We start from the raw sequence: 23,977 nt of genomic DNA, 5'->3' as shown, positions 1-23,977 counted from the left end.
AACACCATGTATAAGCAGCAGCTCTGTCCAGCTTTATGGCTGAGATTCTAGCCGTCATTCAAGTTGCGCCCAAACATAGTGGCTTCAAGTTATGCCACTGGAAGGCACACCAAAAAAAAAAAGCTTATGCTGGTACAGGTATCGGACCCCTTATCCGGAAATCCATTATCTAGAAAGTTCCGAATTACGGAAATGGCATCTCCCATAGAATCCATTTTAATTAAATAATTCACATTTTTAAAAATGATTTCATTTATCTCTCTAACAATAAAACAGTACCTTGTACTTGATCCCAACTAAGATATAATTAATCCTTATTGGAGCCAAAACATCCTATTGGGTTCAATTACTGTTTAAATAATTTTCTAGCAGACTTAAGGTGGGAGATCCAAATTACGGAAAGACCCCTTATCCGGAAAACCTCAGGTTGCGAGCATTCTGGATAACGAGTTCCATACCTGTACTACTATAGATAAGTGCGAGTAGGAGGAAGAACATAGTGGATAGCATTTTGATGAGAACTATGCCTATTATTTTACTAACATGTATTTATAAAGTGCTAACATATTATGCAGCGCTGTACAATAATTAGGTATATACAGTGCACATATAGAAATACAGCTGCTCAAAAGAACTTTCAATGGTAAATAAGCCCTTAAAAATGTGGCCAATTTGGCTGTAGCCAGTTGCAAATCCTGTTTTTTCTGCATCCTAACCCCAAATACAACTGGTTTTGCTATCAAAGTAATATCCTCTTTGCAGCCAAAGCAGGGATGTGTCAACATAGTAGATTACCCTCTATGATCACTAACTGTATCCGCTTCAAACGCTTTTTTAAATTCTATTAAAAATAGGTTGTTAGCTTAACTCTCCCTTGATGTATCCATAATAGATTGCATAGCACATTCTGAGAGTCTGTTCTACTGTATTAGTACTGGAAAAATGCCCAGGCAAAGCAGTGTTAGATCAAAATATACCGCTGGTTTGGTAACAAATTATAAAATAAGAAACTTCCGTATTCATTAGACTGCACAAAAGGCACAGAGGACGGCTAAAGCAGAATTCTCCAGCATTATTGTTAGTTAAAGGCTTGTGAAGCTGAAATCCCCCATGGCTTGCTTAGTGCTGCTAAGTAGATCTTTTCTCACAAAATTATATATTTCTTTCTAATTTGTTTAAAGCAGAAATGGGAGACCTGCGGCCTTCCATCTGTTGCTTAATTCATGCTTATGTAAAGAGTGAAAGAGGATGAACTTTCCACTTCTTAAATGGAATCAGGCATGGGAAATAGTTTAAGCGCAGAGAAATGGTTCTACAACATTTGATTACAAATCTAGCATTTTGGGACTTAAGTTGGCCATACACGCACCGATAATATCGTACGAAACCTCGTTTCGTACGATATTCAGTGCGTGTATGGCATGTCGGCGAGTCGACCGATATCGCAGGAAGCTGTTGAAATCGGTCGACTCGCCGATCGGCCAGGTTAGAAAATTTTGATCAGGCGCCATAGAAGGTGCCTGACCAAAATCTGCCGTCAGGGCTGAATCGGCAGAAGGAGGTAGAAATCCTATTGTTTCTACCTCCTTATCTGCTGTTTCAGCCCTGAACGGTGTGTGGCGGATCTGACGATGTTTCGTGCGACCGATGGTCGCACAAAACATCGTCAGATCGCCACGTGTGTGGCCACCTTTAGAGATAATATTTGTCTTTGGATGGGCTGGAAGTCTATCTGGCCCGGTAGTTCCGTAAAAGATAAATGGTGGTGTAGAGACCTGTGCCCAATCCAGACCTGCTATCAAGCACCCCTATCTCCGCTACCCAACCCTACACCCACTACCCAAACTTTTATTGCTACCCGGGGGCCTTACTGTGGAGGTGGATCAGCCAGGTCAGGGAGAAAAAATTACTTTTAACCTTGGAAGGTGGGGGGTGGATGCCAGTCTGCAATCCCAGCCAGGGTACCTGTGCACCACCCGTAAATTCAGGGAATCAGGTACTTTCTGCCTGAAAATCGAGCACCTTGCTGGTACCCCCGGGTATCTGACCCAATGCAGGTGGTGTGCAGATGGGGCAAGAGGTAGTGGAGAATTAATTATGCCATATGCTATAAGGCACAGAATGCATAAGGCTTGTCCTCTTGAGATGACACTAAATAAAGTCTGCCTCAAGAGTCTGGTTTTTCTGCCAACCTGTACATTTTGGAACTTTTTAAGCAGAACTATTAAGAGTAAAAATACACAGTGGAACAGAAATACCAGCATACCGTACACATGAATACATATTAAGTGTATGATCACTCTGTTGTCTGGAGTAATACCGTGAGTTTGCCAAAGCCACAGAATATGATGTCTGTAGGTAACAGGTTAATTGACCTGAGGACTTGTCTAGGACCAGAATTTCTACTGCATGTTAGGATAAGTGTCGGTTCCAGCAAGAGATCCTGGGCTTTGCTACAAACAAACCACACAAGCCTTCATGCAGGTGTTTCCTAATACAGGTATAGGACCAATTATCCAGAATGCATGGGACCAAGGGCATTCCGGATAAGGGATCTTTCCGTAATTTGGATCTCCACACCTTAAGTCTACTAAAAAATCAATAAAACATTAATTAAACCCAATAGGAATGTTTTGCATCCAATAAGGATTATTTCTATCTTAGTTGGGATCAATTACAAGGTACTGTTTTATTTCTACATAGAAAAAGGAAATCAGTTTTAAAATTCTGAATTATTTGATTAAAATGGAGTCTATGGGAGACAGGCATTCCGTAATTCGGAGCTTTCTGGATAATGGGTTTCCGGATAAGGGGTCCGATACCTGTATGGGGAAATCAAGTCCTATTCATTGGCAGAAGGTGAAGAGAAACAGAATGCTGTATCATCTGACAAAGGGAGGGAGCGGCCACCCCAAAATGAACATTCCCTCACAGTACATGGCGATGCTGATGAGCTGCAGACTGGAAGGTCAGTGGCACTGTTTGCCTGTTCATTGTAACAAATAAGAGAAAGAAAGTCTCTGACATAGATTCATCTGCTGAATGTTGCAGGAAAAGAAAAGCAGGAAGAAGAAGAAGTTCCTTGCCTTAATTCAGACTTGTAATAAGAAAGCAACTTGTATATCTGTTGGTTGGTAACAACTGGCTCCTAAGGTTGCATATTGAAACAATACCTCTATAAGAGAAGAATGTCATAGCTTAATGTTCACACCCAAGAAAATGAGAGGTTTGGCACATTTGATGATCTATAAAAAAACAGAGAGACACTCTCTACCCCAGCCTCTCCTTTATTAATCGTATATAATAATATTTATTGATTTATTCATAGATCCATACTGACAATATGCTTTGCTTCTAGTTACATTACAAGGGCACCTGTTACTTAGGCAAATAAGCACGTAGTCGTCGCTTACCATGTTGTCGTATGGTGTCACTGCCCACTCTAGTGAATATTGAAACCTATCATAGTGGTATGGTGGGTGGTTGAACATGTAATGCCAAGATTTAAATGGATAGGTACAAAGGGTATAAAAAGGTATAAAAGGATAGGTGCAATACATATACACACGTGCACTGAATGGTGCAAGAAAAATCCAACGTAAAATGCATTACTGCAAATCCATGGTTTCCACACAGTTTTTGGATGAATGTGGTTCCCTGGGTGCATGAATTGGCCTTATCTAATTCCATGGGTGCACAGGCTTTGGTTTCCAATAGATTACATACCTTCTTGCAGTTTTCAATGAGAAGTTCTACCACTATATTCTGAAACTTGATGTTCATCATGGCAGCCACTGTGTCCTCCTGAGCCCTCATCAAGGTTGGGCCAAATATCACACCCATGTTAGATGGGGACATGAGGTTCTCTCTGCTAAATTCACACACCCTGGAAAGGAGAATGACAGTGCATAGTGAGCAAGGCAATATATTTAATACAATAAGGAAAAGAGAGGTCTAATTGCATCCCAGCCAATGTACAAATGCTAGTAGGGATAAGTTTTACTCCTATTCCAATTCATTCTCTAGGACAGGGGTCCCCAGCCTTTCTTACTTGTGGGCCACAATCAAATGTAAAAAGACTTGGAGAGCAACACAAGCACCATAATAGTTAATGGAGGAGCCAAATAAGGGCTGTGATTTGCTATTAGGCAGCCTCTATGCACACTATCCGCTTACAGGGGGCTTTATTTGGTAGTAAATCGTGTTTTTATTCAACGAAAACTTGCCCCCAAGTCAAAAATAACTCCCTGGTTTTGGGGCACTGAGAGCAACATCAAAGGGGTTGGTGAGCAACATGTTGCCCCCGAGCCACTAGTTGGGGATCACTGGTCTAAGACAAGACTGGTAATCTGTACATTTTAGCAAATGCCAGAGGGGCTGCTGTAAGATGCCATAGACAGTCACTAATTAGTGTGCCTGTGGGGGCTGTTTGGGCTTCTGTGTAATTGAAATGCCAGGGCCTTTTTGGAGTCATAGTCCAGACTTGACCTTCCCGGAGTGCATCGCTGTTTTTACCTTCAGACTATGAACTAAAAACTAATGTAATGTAGATTCAAATTCAGGACAGACGTGTGGAACAGCAGAGATAACTAACTCGATCATGAGATAAGGGCTGGATGGAAAGGTCATTAAGTAGTGGCTGAAGCGAAAAGGATATACGAGAAGAGAAGGCAGACGCAAGGTAACCTAAATATTGAGTGATAGTGAAGTCAATTCTCAAGAAAAAAAAACAGTCTTGTTTTCTTGGTGGCAATTATACTTATATTTGCTTAAAATGACATGGGGCATCATATACAGGGCCTTGTTTATGTCATGTTTATTTTGAATTTCTTAAGCAGGCAATTAGAGCATTCTACTGTTGTTATTTGGGAGTTCTCTGGAGACAGTAGTTATAGCTCAGCTCTTGGACAAAGGGTTTGGAACTTAAATTAAACATCAGAGATTACAAAATATGTGTTGGATCAGTTACATGGGAGAAGAGAGTGTTTGGAGCACCATTTAGATATGCTAAAAGACTACGCATGGGATGCAGAAACATTTGTAGTTTTCCCCAGTGGCAATGGGTCTAAAGGCAACCCTACATGCTGAACCTCTACAGCATCTGCCCAGTCAGCCTGTGTATAGCCATCTAACTATTGTTCTGCTTGTCAGGCTGTCTGAACTGCAGGAAGTATTGATGGTTGGGCAGTACGGTTGAAGTCGGATACACTGCCTGATCAAATCTGAGTATATTTGGCCAAGCCTAAAACTGACTGCATTGAGAATTGGTGAAGAACTACCATGGCAAATGCCATATTACTGCAGTAAAATCTCCTATTTACAAGTACATGGCACTCTATGCAGTTTTTTGTTTTTAATAAAAACTGGGGGAATGTTAATATATAATATTGTTATATCATCACTTAGTGAAAGTCATTGCCAGCAAAAAGGTATAAAAGTATAAAACATTTAAAGGAGAAAACCAGACCATAAGACACAGATGTTTAAGGAGATCTATCATTCCCATAAAAAAGAATGGTGTTTTATTCAGTGGATGCAGACACAACAATATGCTAGAGGCAGCAATGTGCAGGCCCTACTCATCTAACCCAAACAGCCTTTATGGAGCTCTGGAAATAACTTTAGTGCCGGCAGAGCAAGTGAATATTGTCCCGAGTCCTGGTGCCTTGGGATATGAATGTGGTTAATTGGCTCCTGATAAATCTGCCTACACAGTGTGTACGTGATAGGGACATTGTAAGCTCCACTGGGACAGGAACTGATGTAAGTGATGTATAATTGTGATGTTTTTATTGTATTTGAATAACTCCATGGACGTGTAGCAGTATAAGTATTTCAGAAGAGGGGAACCCAGTATGTATGTATAATAAACATTTTTTCTTACAGCACCCTGTCCTATATAATACACTAAGGGGCCTATTTTTCTAACTTATAGAACATTTTGGAATGTATGCAAAAAGTTTGTTAAAATTTCACGAGTTTTTTGTGGTTTTCGTTAAAGTCCCACTAAAAACTATGCACAAAGAATATGAACATTTTGGAATTCGTTAACGGTTTGGTTACATTTTCTTCGGGACTGTCTTTTCACTAGGTTTGATCTGTCGAGTACCATTGAGTCCTATGGACGGCTTCCAAAGCCAGACATGGAAGGCATCAAAGCCAGAAAGGTTTTCGTGGCTTAACAAATTTTCGGCATGAAAATATTGTGACTTTTCGAAACACAATTGAGATATTTTTGTACGAACGATAAAAGCATTTTCAAAACATTTTAGAACTTCAGAAATGATCGTGGTTACTCTGAATTTATACCATATCGTGTCACATTATCTTAGTAAATGTGCCCCAAAGTGTATGAAGTGTACAGAATATATTGTTTATGATATTGTAGCAAATATGATATATATATATGTTGATGCTATGTAACTGAACCCACAAGTGGGGCCAATATTATAAAGTAAAGCTATACTACTAGATTTCTTTAGGACTTTTAATACTAATGTACTTTGGCTCCCTCTTCTGTCTAAATGTTGTTTTTTTCTTTTTACATTTCATTTTTTCAGGGCACATTTAAAATTAAATGGAGTCCATTGGTATCACCTCTTGAATATTGGGTCAATAAATTGTTAATGCCGAATTCACTGAACAAGTTGTGTGTGTGGATGCAACACAGGTAACCCTGAAATTACTGGCAATTCAAGGCTGATGCTGATGTTAATTCCAGGGATCACTTGTGTCTTTAGGGCCTGTACATTGCACTTGTGCTAAATTAGTACATTCTAGAGCTTTGCACTGGGCTAATCTGCACCTGGGCAGTAATCCATAATAACTAGCTATTTTTATAAATGATAGCTATTTTCCCAACCAGCTGAAAGTAAAAAAAAATCTGATTGGTTGCCATAGCTACTGTTAGTTTGCTCCTTGTTTATAAATGACCCAGACTGCATTGCTACCCATGACCTTGCGTTTGGTATAACTACCTGGACAGGTGACGTATGATGAGCTCCAGCATTTCCCTGTGGTTTTCTGGCAGTCTATACACCAGGCAGTGAATGGCTCCTAAGCGATAATCCAGATTCTCAGACTCTGCAAAAAGATAAGTTTTATCATATGACTGTATCCCATTATTCCTGCAAGTAGAACAATGGCTGCAATGTAGCCATCACTGATTAATAGGCAATGTAATAAAAGGCGCAATGTATTCAATTGCTATTGTAAAACATAGTAAGCAATCATGCAACTGGACCTAGGCTCATTTTAACCTTTTATTATACTAAACAATATAACCTGAGATTAATCAAGTTAGTCATTTCTAAACGGGCACACATTATGCTGGGGTACCATAAGATTAATGTAATAAATGTTAAGGTTTGACGCAGGTCTAGTAACCCATAGCAACAAGTCAGTTGGTAGGAATTAGGTCTAGTAACCCATACCAATAAGTCAGCTGGTAGGAATTACTGTTTGTCTATTTTAAAGCAAATACCTTGTGACTTTTATTACATTAACCTGAAAGTTACTTGCCTGGCACTTTGATTCCATCCCATGCACAATGCTCAGTGATGTCATCAGTTCTATACACTAATGATGATTGTAACTTATGTCACATGACTCATGCATTATATAGGAAATACTGTACCCCCCCACTGTAAGATATTAGAATATTACACCAAGGAGTTCCAAGAGCATATAAAAGCACAAGAGTGAAGGCCGAGTGTTTTTAAGCCGATGAACAAATGTTTCGCTTTTAAAATGTATCATTACTTGTCCGTTCTTTCAGTCTGTTTTGACAGGTCTCCCCATAAAGCATTTGCCAAGGCGAGCGAATGTAGACCGCCCAATTGCAGACACATGTGAAAAGCCCCCAAAGGGAATTTCAGCACAACCATTACAGGCTCTTTAATTACCCAAGGTTTTGAAAGCCCAGGCATGTCCAATTTGTACATTTCAGCTATAAAACAAAAAGGCTTTTCAAGTTTTAATGCAATTTTTTTTAACTAACAGACCCCCAATGTCTATTTCATGAAAATAGGGTGCAGATGAACACAATTTATCAAATCTTACATCCTTCAGCCAGTTCTTAATGAAGAACACACTAGCCATGGGGCACAAAAGGACATTATTACTATGAATCTAAAATATGGCATGCCCTCATCCGTGCTGCCATAATAACTGGAATATTATGAAAAGAGACAGAACCTTCCTTAAAAAATTCTTTAGGTGTACCGGAAAAGATGATCTGCCCTTAAATACGCAAATGCATTGTGGATTAGAGCACAAAATAAATTAGAAGCATACTGAAGAAGCACAGAAGCATACATTTTGCTGCTGAATAAAAAATATAAACCAACCTCTCCCCCCGGGGCAGCCAGACAGTTTGGAAAACAAATAACATGGGAAATATTTTATAGAAAGGCTTCGTCTACTTTGAATAAATAAGTCAGAGAGCCATAAATGCACTGCACTTAGCTTGTACAGGGAAAACCGCATGATATTGATGACCGTCACACCATATTTACTGTCACCGTGGTGGATGTCTTTGCCCCGATTTATTATTATATATGAGCAGGTGCTAAATTGCCTTAATGCAGTGTTGCTAGTGAAGTCTTGCAAAAATATATATTAGTATCTAGACATTTGGTGGGGTCACATTTGAACGCTGCAGTTTTGCACAATAGCCCAGCCGAAGACATTATGGAAATGGAAAATCATTTACAAAGGGGTTTTAATTTGCAGATAATATCATTTTGGTATTGCTGGCTCCTACTCTTTCTAGTTGTTATATAACCAGGGTCTGCTGATTAAAGAAAAAATAAAAACATGTCAGGATACTTCAAAATCAGAAGAGTTTTAAACGGGGCACTAAAGTTGTTCATTTACATCCGCAAGTGCAGCAACGTACACTTTTACCCACAGTGAGTTGTTTGTAAAATCTCTTTCAACAAAGAGGTAGTTCACCTTTACATTAACTTTTAATATGTTGCAGACATTGGTAATTGGTCTTCATTTTTTTTTTGGTGATTCAGTTATTTAGCTTTTTGTGTAGCAGCTCTCCATTTGGTATTATAGCAGCTATCTGGTTGCTAGGGTCTTTTTTACCCTAGTAACCAGGCAGTGGATTAAATGAGAGATGAATAGTAGAGGGCCTGCACAGAAAGACAAGTAAAAAAAAATTAACAACAATAATAAAAACGTAGCCTTACAGAGCAATAGTTTTTGGCTGTCGGGGTAAGTGACCCCCATTTAAAAGCTGGAAAGTGGCAAAAGAGAAAGGCAAATAATTAGAAAACTATAAAAAAAATAAATAATAAAAACCAATTGCAAAGTTGCTAGGAATAGGGCATGCTATTAAAAGTTAATGTAAAGGTGAGCCACCCCTTTAAAGGTACCTGCATTAAAATGCGCTCCTTGCACTTCCATATAGTTGCAGCTGGTACCCCTCAGTCCTTCCAGCCTTCCATTCTAAACTGAGTGAAACCCTGAAGCTACTGCCACCTCCGGACCAGGCATTAGCTCTAGGGTTCCCTCAAAGTCCTGTGGCAGTAGGTAAAGCATTCTTGCACCGAAAGAATAAGGCACATACATCATTTACACACCAAACACTTAGAAAATATCTGGTGCAGTTGCTTCTGATTTTTCCGTTTCGCTTAAAAATTGACTCCTTTATCGCTGATTGCCATGTAATAACCTTACCCCGGACGTCACTGCCCAAGTGGCAACCATAGATACCATAAGCCGCTAAAGCTATTCCAAATGCTAATTTAATGCAGCCAAAATATGCTTTTCTTCAGAATTCCATATAAATCTTTTCATAGGTGTGTAGTTGCCAAGGCAAGGAAGAGAAATTGCATTGCATCCTAAACACATTGCACTCCCTAAATGCAATCAGATAGGATACATTTTTGCATGCTAATAGAATAGTTCCACTGCATTAGCCTTACAATGATGAACTTCTTACTTTTGCTGTGCTCAACACACTTGTATATAGCAAGCGTAAGCACACAGGGATCACATTAAATGGGCAAGAAATTAGATATTATTCTTTGGTGGCTATAATTATTTAGATATGTCTTCTGAAAAGCACAAACAAAAGCTATTTTAAATGCTAATGAGTAATCAGTAACTAAGGCAACCCAGTAATTCTAGGCTATTGTTCACTTTGTTCCTGATCCATGTCTGTCCTCAGTCTGCCACTTATACTGAGATTCCTTCTCTCCCTAATCTTTTCATTCTATCACTTGATTCCTGTTCCATGCCCATCCTCAGTCTGCTACTTGCACTAAGTTTCCACCTCTCTAATATTTTAATTATTTCATTTTAGTCCTAATCCATGATTATCCTCAGTCTGCTATTCACACTCTTTTTCTCTCTACTATACACTATATTTATTCTGCAGGAAGCATTATCATACCCGAGTAAAGAGCCCTAAAAGCTCCCTCTGATTGTTAAAGATTGCAGCTGCCATTTTAAGTTTGGTCTTCCTAGCTTCCTGCTTGCAGCTCTAGAGGCTGGTAGCTCAGATCACACATTCCTAAGGGAGGGGGAAGTGAGTTTTATGAATTCTTAAGGGAGGGGGGAACAGGAGAAGGGAGACAGGAGAGAGCTGCACAGACTCTGGCTCCCGGAATGAAGGATTTTTCTTCTAAGAGAGAAAGTCCGATACCGGAAGAACATGTTTACAAAAAAGGGGACAAGAATTCCTGTGTTTCTTTTGATAGAGGACTCATTGCAGCGTTTCTGTGAGTGCTTATGACGGTATTTACATAGACCTTTCTGATAAAGCTTAATTACCTTTTTACCTTTACTTCTCCTTTAAAGTGATAGAATAAAAGAATTAGAGAAGGAAACTGAGTGCAAGTAGCAGAATAAAGATGAACATGAAGAAACATGAAGGATGAACATTTCATTCCATCACTTTATTCCTTATCCATGTTCAGTCTGACCTTCAGCCTGTCCTTGATTTGAGCGGCCTGTGAAGTCTTTAAAAATCTCTCTAACAACCTTAACCTTTTTATAAATCCACAGATATTTATATATTCAAAAAATATTAATTCTTGGTCACCTCCAGAGAATGTTCTACTCATTTCTATGGATCATTATACACAAACAAACAACCCCTCTCCCATTTCTTTGGGTCTTCTGGTGATAATATATGAATGCAGGTTTGGGAACTGTATAGATAGATAGCGTGCTACAGAACTGGCAAGACCAAGGATGACTTTGTTAGGAATGTCAGAGACACTGCACATGCTCAGTGTGCTCTGAGCAGCTGTTGAGACACTGAGCTTAGAAGTTCCCACAAATCATCAAGCAGAAAATGCAGCTGCCCTGTCAAATAAGCTGAAGCTACAGGGTTGATTATTAAATTCTGAAGAAAACTGAGCTGTTTTTTTTAAAGGTCATGTAATGAGAATCTTAATAAATTAAATAAACTTTATATTGTGACATTTATATTCTATATATACAGAACATTGTGAGTCGGTCCCTAAGCTCAGTAACTGACAGCAACACAGAGCATGTACGGCGAATCAGCAGAAAAGGAAATATTGAGCTATTGGGGCATGTTTGGATTCACAGATCTTTACTGCTAAAAGGGCTGTGGGGTGATACAGAACCACAAACTTTAATATTCATCATTTCTCCTCTACTTCTTTGTTAAGCTTTAGTTCTCCTTTGAAGGAGAGGGCAGAATATAGAAAACATCTCAGTCTCCTTAAATATATTGACATGGGTGAGTGCAAAGATCTACATGTACATTTTAATCATGTCTACAAACAGGCATCACACAGATCCAGTGTAGGACAAAGCTTAAAGGAACAGTAACACTAAAAAATAAAAAATGTTTTAAAATAATTAAAATATAATGTACTGTTGCCCTGCACTGGTAAAAGTTGCGTGTTTGCTTCAGAAAGACTACTTTAGTTAATAGAAATGCTGTGTAGCCATGGGGGCAGCCATTTAAATTGAAAAAAGGAGAAAAGGCACAGGTTACGTAAGAAGATACCAGATAAACTGTGTAGAATACAATGGGAATCTGCCACTTATCTGTTATCTGCTTAGTAACCTTTGCCTTTTCTCCTTTTTTCAATTTAAATGGCTGCTCCCATGGCTACACAGCAGGGTATTTATATAAACTGCTGTAGTGTTTATGAAGAAAACACACAACTTTTACCAGTGCAGGGCAATAGTATATAATATATTAATTATTTTTATACACTTTCATTTTTTGGTGTTACTGTTCCTTTAAGCTTATACGGTGTTCCCAGTGCACATCATGGGTAATGTATTGGAGTTTAAGGGAAAAAACCCTCTGAGACAGCTCCATACTCCTACATATTTGATGTTGATCCCGGCTATTTTATTATTATTATTATTCAACCCATTTTTACCAGATAGATTATCTAATCCAGCTGTAATAAAATAAGAAATTTAGGCCATGCTATGACTGAGTGGCTAAGAGAAAGAGTTGGTCCTTACTTGAAGCCAGCACAAGGTCTCGGTGCAGTTTGTAGGTCATGACTGGTTCTGATAGATTCCTGGGATAAAAAAGAAAAATTTCAGACATGCAAGAATCCATTATTCATTTTAGTATGATACAATAAACTGAAACATATTAGAACCCCCAGCTAAGCCCAAAGAACACTGATTTATAGGCAAGGAAGAGTTAGTAAACACACAAACTCTTCAACACCAGATGTATCAAATGTATATCTCTATGAAATGAAGCTCTATCATTCAACTTTTCCAGCTCGTTGCTTATCCGTCAGCTTAAAGCGGACCTGTCACCCTAAGAAATAAGTCCAAATTATTTTCTATATTGTTAGTTGAGCAAAATAAACTTTACTTACTCTGTATAAATAATATAAAGCTTGTTTCCTTCCGTCTTGGAATTACTCAATCAAAGCAAGCAGGCAGGCACCATTTTGTGGACACTGTTATTAAGGCAAGCTTTGTATCATGCCAAAATCTTGTTTATGTGATAGAATGGGGGGCCTGATGCCCAGGCCCATGCACTGGCTCCACAGTTAGATGGATAGGAGGGAGAAGTGAGATGTGCAGTGACATCTAGGAAGTGCTGAATGGAAAGCTAAAGTTATTGTCTGCCCCGCCTCTGTGCCTAAGGCATAGAGGTGGGGCAAGCAATATATGATTGACAGCTGTGATTTTTAAATGCCTTTATAATGGGTTTGGATGTGTTAATATAAAAATTAATTTGGGTTTCTTGTTTAATTTGAACAGGACTTTTATTATACAGATTTTCATGTCTGGGTGACAGGTCCACTTTAAGCAACCAGCATTCCATGGGCCATTTCTAAGAAGAGAGATTTGTTCTGAGATTTTTTTTTGGATCTATCCAAATGTTGACATGATGTGAGGGGGGGCATATGATCACCTAAACCCTTGCCCCCTTCTCCTCCACTTGCTGACACAAACACAAGGGAAGAATCCAAATACAGTATATATATATATATATATGCATTTTACTACATAATCTTAACTTAAAACACAATGACCAATACTGCAGAAATATCAGCTGTGCCCATTTTACTTTACATCCCCCCACCTGAAATAACAGGTCAATGTCTACCCCCTGTTGTACTACAGGAAGCAATGTGTTACACGCCATGGAAAGCATGTACCAAGGCATGGGTTTCATGTGCACTGGGCTGGCAATTAATGTCTTTGCCTACCTGAGGTAGAACTTCAGAGAACTGGTGATTGTTTTTATGTCCCATTCACTGTTCTGCAGGTCCACATTCCCTGGGCATTTGGGGTCTGAGAGAAAAGATGTAAAGTACTTAAGCAAAAACAACACTGTATGCTTCTTTAAAGCTTAATGTGAGGTGGCCACATCTACAAACAGGAACAAATGTTGTCCCAGTTCCAGTAATCCATTCTGTTATCCAGAATGCTCAGGACGTTTGGTGTTTTCCAAATAAGGGATCTTTCCGTAATTAGGATCTCCATACTATAACTCTTCTAACTCTTCTCATTACTGACTATTTTGCCTCCAATAAGGATTAATTATCTTAGTTGGAATCAAGTACAAGGTACTTTTATTATTTTTTTAATTATTTGATTATAACGAAGTCTATTGGGAGATGGCCTTCTCGTAATTCAGAGCTTTCTTGATAATGGGGTTCTGGATAATGGATCCTATATCTGTAGCAGTAACCATATACTGGTGTGAAGTTGTGAGGAAACATCTGATTGCTTACTATGGGTTACTGAATCTGGAAGTAACCTTGTGTCTGATCATGAATTATGCCTGACTGAGAAAAAGTGCAATCTAGGCCTACTACCTGGCCCTATACCAATACATATTAAGAGTGAATTAGAGACCTATGACAACCAGAACAGACTTGGCAACACATTATGAAATATGGAAGGAGATTCACGATGAAGGAAGTCAACGTGATGATGAAAATCTGACCACTGATCCAAAATAAATTGTTTCTCATGTTGCCATGTTCCACTCCACCTCTGAGTCAACTGGGCCAAAACATAGTCCAAACTGGTATTAAGGACAAGCAGCAACCTTACAAGATTGTGGCAACTAATAAGTCATGCTGCACTCTCTATAACCCTGTATGCTTTGTTCTTAGCCTTTATTACTACTGGAGATATCCAGATATTAGCAGGGCCCTCATTTTGTAATCCAATGAATAAATTCATCTAAAGTAATACTGGTTTAGAAGATCTCAATTTACATACAGCTGAAATATAGCTGAAAAACATGGTCTTTAATAATTAAATATTAGAATGTTAATAAGGTGTTTTATATGAAATTAGTACTAGGATGAGGGGTGTACTAACAGAAGTAGCAAAACTTGACTGATTCTCATTTTGTGCCTGCTTTATATTCATATTATACTTGCTATTAATACCTGCTTGGATTTCCCATTATTGCTTCCTTGATTGTTGCCTTTTGCCCATTCCAGTAGTATTATCAGAAGTAACTGCAAACCATGACCAAATCTTTATTGGGGACCCTAATCCTATAAACCCTTCATTCATTTCTTACCAAAAAATGCATTGAGAAGCTTCTGTACTTGGATGTTGCTCCCCACGGTTCTGTACACTCCTTCTGATGTAATCCCTAAAGATATGGAGAGAGAAATGCAGATTATCTGTTTTGTTGCTTGGGTCTTATACATGTCACTTGGCTGCCTTGGACTCTACTCTTTAGCATAGTTACCCACATTTGGAGAATATGCAGAAATCCTAAATTGAGGTTAGGGTCCTATCTATAAAGAAGTTTATTTATCAAGAGAGGATTGTATAGTAAAGGGACAGATTTTCCTGTTAGTTAAAACAGGGATATACCTAAACTAGCATCATTTTAAAGTGGCCCTATATTTCACATTTGCCACTTTTATGAGAAATGAAGGGTTCCCATTTTCAAAACCACCAAAACCCAGTAGAACTTACCCCTTCCAACAGGGGTGCACTAAGGGTGCACATAGTCAGTTTTATCACTGACACAGGCCTGGAGTCAGTAGTGGAATCTAGCCTATGGAAGGATTTTATTCTCCCTAGTTCGGTGTGACCTACAGAAGCAACTCTCTCCTCTTCGTTATTTGAGAATTATACAATATAAGTAATGTAGGGCTTGGGTTGGCTTAGAGGCAATTTCTTAAAAAATAAGATTGCAGCCCTTCATTACTAGTAATACTAACACAATTCTATTGATTATATAAAACATCAATATCTCTCTGAGCTAGAACAAACCTTAGGGACCTGCCCTTCCTATGACAGTTTGGATTTAGGGCCTTTACAAGCCTGACATGCCCCTTTAGGCTTCTTCTAAGAGTACTGTAGCACAACAAAAAAGTTTAGAGAGGTTCTAATGAAGGTTGGGTCCAACGTTTGAGAAATAATGGCTGCTTACAAAAAGAATTAACCATAAAGCCAGTACCATCTTTATAAAAGTTTTGGGAAGGCATAAAAAATAATACCATTAGACATTCCACTGGAATATGAATACATATGAGGTTTCTCATATTTAGGCTACTATTCTTGTATAAGAACCATCCTACATACTATGTTATTACTTTTGCAAAGTAACATTCATTCTTTTCCCCTTACCTGTAGCCTCTACTGCGTTGATGCACTTTCGGACAAACCGGAATCCCACCTCATTTAGTTCCACTGTGAAATGAGAGAACTTCGATAAGTTTGCAGTCGAATTAACATGTTGCAGCTGGGCCACCATTAGTAAGAAGCACGTCCATTATATCAGCCAATGCTTTGGGACATCTTTATCAACAAAATTTGTGAGACATTTACTAGGTTTAAACCTAGAACTTGTAGGTTAATACTAAATCTTTTTGCAAATATACATGTATAAAATGTAAAATGCAACCTGTTATGTTTCCTAGTTCTGCCCAAGCATTTTTACATGTTGTTCAGTTTGCCTAGGAGAATTTTCCTGTGTAGCTATTTTTTTAATCTAGCCCACTGTTGGGGTCTCTGATATGTCAGGATATGCTGATATAAAGTAACATACAGATTAAAGCAGCCTGTGCCATAAAGGAGAACCAATGCTTAAAGAAAATATCTAGAAATGTTTTACTGAACTTAAATTACCAGTTCTGAGATTCAGCAGCCCAAATACATTAATTATCCATGCTATTAAATTTGCCAACGGCAGCTCCTCATCGTATGATCTTGTTAGGCCATCTTTTTGAATGCGATCTGGGCTGCTATTAAGAATCTAAGCTTAGGGGCTGGTAGAAATAATCACAATAGCAGAAGGTAAGGTTACATCTGTTATAGAGGCTGATGCTACAGGGCTGATTATTAATCAATTCTCATATCAGAATGCACTGATTTCAATACTTTCATGTCCAATTATTACTAATCAGCCTTTAATTGTGATTTTTATTGAACTTATACGGTATATTGTGGATTGGTCCCCGAGCTCAAGTAACGGACAGCACCCCAAAGCATGCCTGTGCAAATCTTACACTACCCCATGTGTATGTCTAGCTGATATAACCTTGTTACATGTACAGAGCATGATTCTAAAGCCTTCATAGGCAGGAACCAGAACGTGTTATTAAAAAGGCAGAGCCAAAGAGCTTTAATAAGAAAAAATTTGAAAAAAACCCAAAAAAACCCCCATTTACTTCTAAAGCAGGATTCCTCATCCTTTTTTCACTTGTAAGCCATATTCAGACATAAAAGAAGGGTGAGCCATATTTAATTTAAAGGTTACTTTTGTTCTGGATCAGCAGAAACACAAACGGGATCTTTGGAATTCTGTGACATTTTCTAGTATCAACAAACATGAACCCTTTGTAATTAAATGACTTCTCGCTAGCTTTCCCAATGCCCAGGCTTGCCATTGCCCATTGCTTGTATATCATTAACTGCCCTAAATGTGTATAGGGTGCATAGAACATGAACAAGTCATTGAGAATAAAGAATGCTGTACTCTGACTGTGGGCAGTTGGAATCACATAACCCCATTTTTAATTGTAATTTAGTGACACATATGATAATACTCCAGCACAAAATACAGTATGAGATTTATTGCTGTAAATGCCTGATGGATAATGATAGATAATTGGTTGGCACTGAGAAAGTCCAGCACTGTCAGCCCACATAGAAAGCAGATTGTACTTACTTTCATCTCTCTTTGTTATAGGGCTATGATAGATCTGCAGAATGGACAGAAAAGACAGCTATTTAGAAGAATGATTATTATTGTACTACATACAGTATATTTATTATTTCAGTAGATAAACCTTCACAGTCAGTCACTGATATCAGCACTGGATTTCTGCATGTTTTTAATTATAGCAGAGCACCACAGACTGCATCATTGAATTAGAATTTCTTTAAATATGAATTAAGCTAATAGCCTGTCAACACCATACGCAGACAGTAGTGATCCCGCAAAGCTTAATTTACTTCCACAGTACACAGTCACAGCACGAAATGGAAAAATGGGTGCAATCTGCCATTTTTTTACCCACAATGCATAGATTTTTTAAATCCAGAATTTAAGCATGATTAATTGTGGTCACAGTTTCTAAAGCCCAGGTGTGTGCCTTTCGATATAGGTATTATTCTAAATAGCTCTTATCTTCTTCTTTTATTTGCATGTCAACCAGTTGGGTTGACAGGTATGAAGTACAGTATATAGTGTTTTGTCTTGTGCTGGTTACAGTGTATAGGTGCTATAGGATACTATGTGGCATACAACAACTGCTTTTTCTATGACATTTTTAGCACCTAGCACTTGGTTATTATAGGAGGTCCGCTGAGCCATGATTTATCATAATATTAATTTTGGAATAAAAAATAAAATGTTTTGAAAACCTGCAGACTCTCCCACACACTTTATCTAGATATTTTTGGAACTATGAATGGCTGATACAGAAAACTTTTTATATATCTGTACTTTTTGTAGCTTGGAGGGCTCAAAATGGAGCAGCGATTTCCCTTGTGAAACGATTCACTCTGCATCCGCGGCCTTTTCTTTGACAAACAAGTTGGGTAATTTCATAAAAGTTACAAGGTTTGTTAGTGGCCTAGTAACCCATAGCAACCTATTATCTAAGTAGCATTACTGGTCATACATACTGCATATATAATTGGCTGCTATGAGTTTCTACAAATGGGAAAACTTTGAGCCTTTTATTACAACACCCTTTAAACCTCCATTATCCTTTGGTCCAAAACTGGATCTGCCTTTTGCTTGGCACTCCTGACCAACAATATTATATTTCACAGTCTGATTAAAAAGCTTTCATGTACAGATAATAAGAGGCACAATACGTAATAATACTGCCAGTTACATTATCAAGTCAAGATCCCCCCACTTCAATTTGCAGCCAAATCTGAAAAACAGAAGATATTTATGGTGCTGGCTGAATATCTGCCGACAAAAGATCAAGATGTAATCTTCATTATAATGCAACTAGCAGTTTAGAGACAATGAATAATGTAACTGCCAGTTCCATTATCAGAACTTTAATATGTTGAAGTGCAGCCAGACCATAAACAGCACTGCCATGGATTAATCACAGCAATAGGTTATTAAGATTTGTAGGTTGTCCGGCCTTTCCAAGCTGGGTGAGTGTAACTTTCCATAATTTATTCAACAAAACGTCAATTAATTATCTTAGAACTAATGCTCTTTGGCAGGCAAGACTGCGTAACATTAAAAAATAGGTATTATTTAATTCCATTTATATTAGTGTTCCCCTGCCTATTGGGAAAGAATATTCTCATTACACGTTTAGCATCCTATTTACTGCATAATAACAGCTTAAATGAATTACTGTAGCTCTTCCATTCATAACTCAGCCATTTAGTTCTGGATTGATTGTTCTTGATTTCACTTCAGTGTTTTTATTATTCATTTTACAGTGGAAAGCCCTGGTCTTCCAAAAACTGACCCGCCGAGAGCGAAGGTCAACGCTGCAATAAAGCATGTCTAGACTCCTGTTATTTGATTATAAACGGGAAGCAATAACAAGCAGGGCAATTTGCTCAAATAAACACCCCAATTTAAACAATTTGGTGAAAGTTTTATCTATTTAGAACTGAGGAAAGGATTGGTCATCATCATCATAGGATGGGTTCCAAGTTTTTTAAAAATCCTCTGCCCAGAAGATGGACTTGTTGGTGAGGCTCAAAATGTTTTGAAAGCTCCTGTTAGAGCCCAGGATAAGGAGGGAATTTATTCTCCAGGGTTAATGTATTGTTCTTTATATAGTGCGCCCAGGTTCATTCAGAACTTTACAGAGACTCACCAGGGTGAATTTCATCAGGAGCCAATAAACCTATAGGCCTTGGCATTTCAAGCACATAGGCCCAAACTGACCCCCCCACACACACTGGCCTATTAAATAGAGACTACTTATATAAAGTGCCAGTGAAGCCCCACTCAAAATGTGCAAACTACAACTCCAAATCAAACTCAAGACCCATCACTACAAGGCAGCAGTGCTAACCAATGAGACAGCATGCCACCCTTATGCACTGGCATTTGGCTACTTGGGTAGGGTAAGGTTTTTTTTTTATCTTATAGAGAGGTTATTAAGAGTTGAACATGATGAGCATAAGTCTGTTTTGATATAAACCACTTAGAATCTTATATCGGCACATGCAATTTGCACGGTAAGGATTACCCATTGGCTATGTGGTTATTTACAAAACATAAACTGCTGCCAAGGAGTAATAAAGGACCTGAACTCTAAACTGAATGACTTAGATGAGAAAGATGATAACTGAACACTCTTTGATTATTGAATATTCTATGTGCTCTTCAATGGATTCAGCACACCAGAGAACTATGTAATAAAACATGGCATAGATTGGTGTCTAGCAGAGTTCACCAGACCCAGGGACTAACCCAGCAAGTTGGCTAAGGAACAACAGACAGGGGAGCTCAGAATGAAGACCGACTAGTATAACATATGGGGTGAATGCTCTTATAGGTACTCCAAGAGTCTGAGCTTGAAGGAAAGTTTGGGCACTGGCACAAGGGGTGATTCAAAGTGCCCTACTTACTCCACCTGCCACTGACACACGGGTGAGGTTTCAAGTAAACACTGGTTTTCTACCCAATATATTTTTGGTACTATAGAGGATGACAAATATACAATTTTGTGGAAACAAAATACCGAATATACTGGCACAGCAATACTAATATTATTCAACCTTTGTGTCAGAGTCTTTGCATGGGTCTAGTCTCTGTGCCTGAATGATGAATAACCATCCTAATAAGACAACCAGATATTTCTGACAAAAGAATAGATCTAAAATGATGCCGCCAATCAGGATTTTAAATAAAAATTTGTCTAATCTGTAGACCACTGGATATCTGGCACACAAAGCACGGGCACTGGATAATGTGTTAAAGAAATAGCTTTGGCTGGTGTCGCTACAGTTGACTAATATTCAAGTTATTTAAGCAAAGGGATTTGGCAAGGGCAAATTTGTATTTATCTGAAGTGGGTTTGTTTCCAAATTTCCATGCACTAAAACTTCAGTTCTAAGATGATCTCTGCAGAGAAAAATCCAAAGTTTTCTCATCCAAAAGTTTCCATTCACATGCACCAAAAAGACATGGACTAAACTTAAAAAGGAAATAAATGCAAAAAGTCATTCCTAGTAAGACAATGGTAATGTAAGGAATGTGCTGTTAGTAGATTTTAACCCCCTGTTCTACCCACTCATTTTTCTCATCATGGCATCAGACTTCTAACTAGCGCTAGTCAGCGATCCTCAGAGATGCACAGAAATCATTGAACTCGTGTCACATTCCATCAAGTCATTTCATCTTCAAATTTACACTGACACTTTTTACTTCCAGTTTATAAAACACCATCAGGACTCATACTCCAACTTTATAGGGGTGTTCCATGTTAAGAGATGTTGGATTGCCTTGAGACAACTTGAAGGGGCAGATGTGTCCAGGGCTGAGACCTCTTAGCTTGATGTTGACTGATAGGGATTAAATTTGTAACTGTATGGGGGGAATTCACAAAAGTGGAGATAGCCCTTTTTTGGAGTAAAAGTGGTGGAAAAAGTGGTGAAAAACACTTTCTCCAGATTCACAAACAGAAATCTGCCTAAATTCCGACTCAACCGCCACTTTTCTGTTTTTGGTGAAAGAAAGTTTACAGACACTTTTGTGAATTTGTCGTTTAAACAACGTTTATACGACGTTTTAACAACATTCTTTCCTGACATTTTTCCCAGACATTTTTAAAATGGAGTAAAGCTCAGTGTAACTCTCTCAGACCAATTCTAAGCTCTTTTGTTTTGTTTCACCCCATCTCCATTTTACACCTAAGGTAGGGGCCCCATTGGGGGATCATTAACATATTAATGGGGATTAGCAGCCTATTGTTGAAGGGGCAATTTATATCTTATATTTAAAAAGTTTTTACCTCACATTTGCATTGTTATGCTAGATTTAGCTTAATCAGTAAGGCAATAATAACATTTTGTGTGAATATATTGTAAACATTTTTATTAAAAGAAAAGTAAAGCCTCCCAGGCAAATTTTTAGTTTTAGCAGCAGTGCCCCTTCTTTAATCCCTTTACTAACATTTGCCCCAACTTATCTGTGCCCCCATAGCATGTCCTGAACTACAGAGCTGCCTGACAGCATTGGCCCCCACCTGTTCCCAGCAGCCATCTTGGTGATCAGCAAACAGCACAAGACCACTGGCACCCAAACTGGGATATTGGGGTACAGGGTTGGACTGGGCCAACAGGGCGCTGGATAAAAACCCAGTGGGCCCTAGTCCTGTTGGGCCCCTTATCACTGGGCATGTTGGTGTGGGGGCCGAATTGCTGCTGACCAGTAATGAGTTGGGACTAGAGAAGACGGTATTTAGACCCTTAAATCTTGTTACTGAAGTTGAATTACACAGAAATATAGAAAACATTAGAAAGCCCAGATTGTCCTGAAAAAAATGATGTATAGTTTCCCTGGGCAAACTAAAATTACCCCTCAGGAAATGTCCCAAAGTGAAATGACAAATGGCATATGAAATGCAAAATCCTGCTGGTAAAATCCTTACCCCAAGGTTCCTGTAGCTGTGGGACTGGGTTTGGGGGCACCGACAGATTTACTAAGAGCTAAAGGCAAATTCATAAAAAAAATGTCGGGAAAATGACCAAATCTGAAAACTGTTTAAAAGACAAATTCACAAAAGTGGATATAGAGGCTGTGAATTAGGTGGAAAATCCGACAAATCTATCTCCACTTTTATTTTGTCTCAATATCACCACTTTTGTGAATTCCCCCCTATAGGTCTGTATACTGTACATAACTATTTGTATCCCTTTACTCTTTAAAGGGCTGCGGGATATAATGGCGCCATATCAGGGGTGTATTTAATACATGTACCCGAGGGCTGCCCCCTTAGGCACCGGCCCCCAGGTGCCCCATTATAAATAAAGCCCTGTGCCATATCAGTAATAATAAATATCCAAAAGACACAGTAGCACATTTTTCCTATGGAATCGCTCTAATCTAGCTGCCAGATGAGATAATTGAAGACTAGCCGTTTTGCTCAGCTCAGCTGTAGCTTGGTCCTGCAACCTGCCCTCACTTCCTTCCACTCTCAGACCCAGTCAGATTTGGATCATGGCTCTTACAATTATCTTGCACAGACAGCAAGAACAATGATATGATGTTAAGTTGCTCAGCTCAGCTGTAGCATGTACAGTAGCCTTGGGAGGGAGAGGATTATTGGTGGCAGTAGCACGGACAGATGCAGCGGGACAGAGGGCACAATGAGCTATGTTCCACTCCAGGCATTTGCATTCAAATGAAGGCTTCAGCTCGCCTGACTGTGCCTTTTATAGGCCTTTCACTCCCCTATGTGACATCACGTGGTGTCGAAGAGGAAGCCCCAGCCAGACCCCTCAAGTGAGTTAGTCTCAGGAAGGGCTGCTGATGTGAATTAAGCGATTCACGACTGAATCAGTACACCATGTTTATATTCAAGCCAGGGGAGGACCAGCCTTACAACTAGGTGGGCCCTGGGCAAGTGCCTAGGGCGCCTAGTGGGTAATCCAGCCCTGTGCAAGCCTCACTCATGGAGTAATATTACAGAGTGCAGGGTATGGCAGAAGAGACAACATCATATTCCACTGTTAGGTACACATCATGCTCATCTGTACATATTGTGGGATCTATTGTTTAGAAACCCGTTATCCAGAGTGCTAATATACCACAACACCATTTTCTATATTGTTCTCATTAAACAAACAATTCTTGATTTTTGATAGATTAGACAGGAGCTTAAACTTGATAACTAAGCTAGCAGACCAGTGTCAGTTCTATAGGTTGCTTGAGATCTAGCAGCAGCAGCACCATGCTCTAGCATCCCCACGGTAACATTAATCCCCAGTGCAAATTGCATGTGTTGATTAAAGATTAATGGAAACTGTTAAAAGCTAAAACATTGTTACTGCATTGTCACTGCTCAGTGCAAAATAC

The 23,977-nt window shown here is 38.8% G+C and overlaps 1 protein-coding gene across 1 annotated transcript in view; it reads right to left on the bottom strand.

The window, feature by feature from the left end:
• Positions 1-23,977, bottom strand: part of ophn1 (oligophrenin 1) — an 86,337-nt gene that overhangs the window by 15,008 nt on the left and 47,352 nt on the right. The window contains 7 exon segments of the mRNA NM_001079012.1: positions 3,727-3,886; positions 6,978-7,083; positions 12,475-12,533; positions 13,689-13,773; positions 15,023-15,097; positions 16,087-16,149; positions 17,630-17,663. Of these exon segments, the coding sequence (NP_001072480.1) occupies positions 3,727-3,886; positions 6,978-7,083; positions 12,475-12,533; positions 13,689-13,773; positions 15,023-15,097; positions 16,087-16,149; positions 17,630-17,663 (582 nt within the window).

This window comes from Xenopus tropicalis, chromosome 8, assembly GCF_000004195.4.
Source record: "Xenopus tropicalis strain Nigerian chromosome 8, UCB_Xtro_10.0, whole genome shotgun sequence".
In the NCBI taxonomy this organism is placed as follows: domain Eukaryota; kingdom Metazoa; phylum Chordata; class Amphibia; order Anura; family Pipidae; genus Xenopus; species Xenopus tropicalis.
This window is presented reverse-complemented; position numbering and strand designations above follow the sequence as displayed.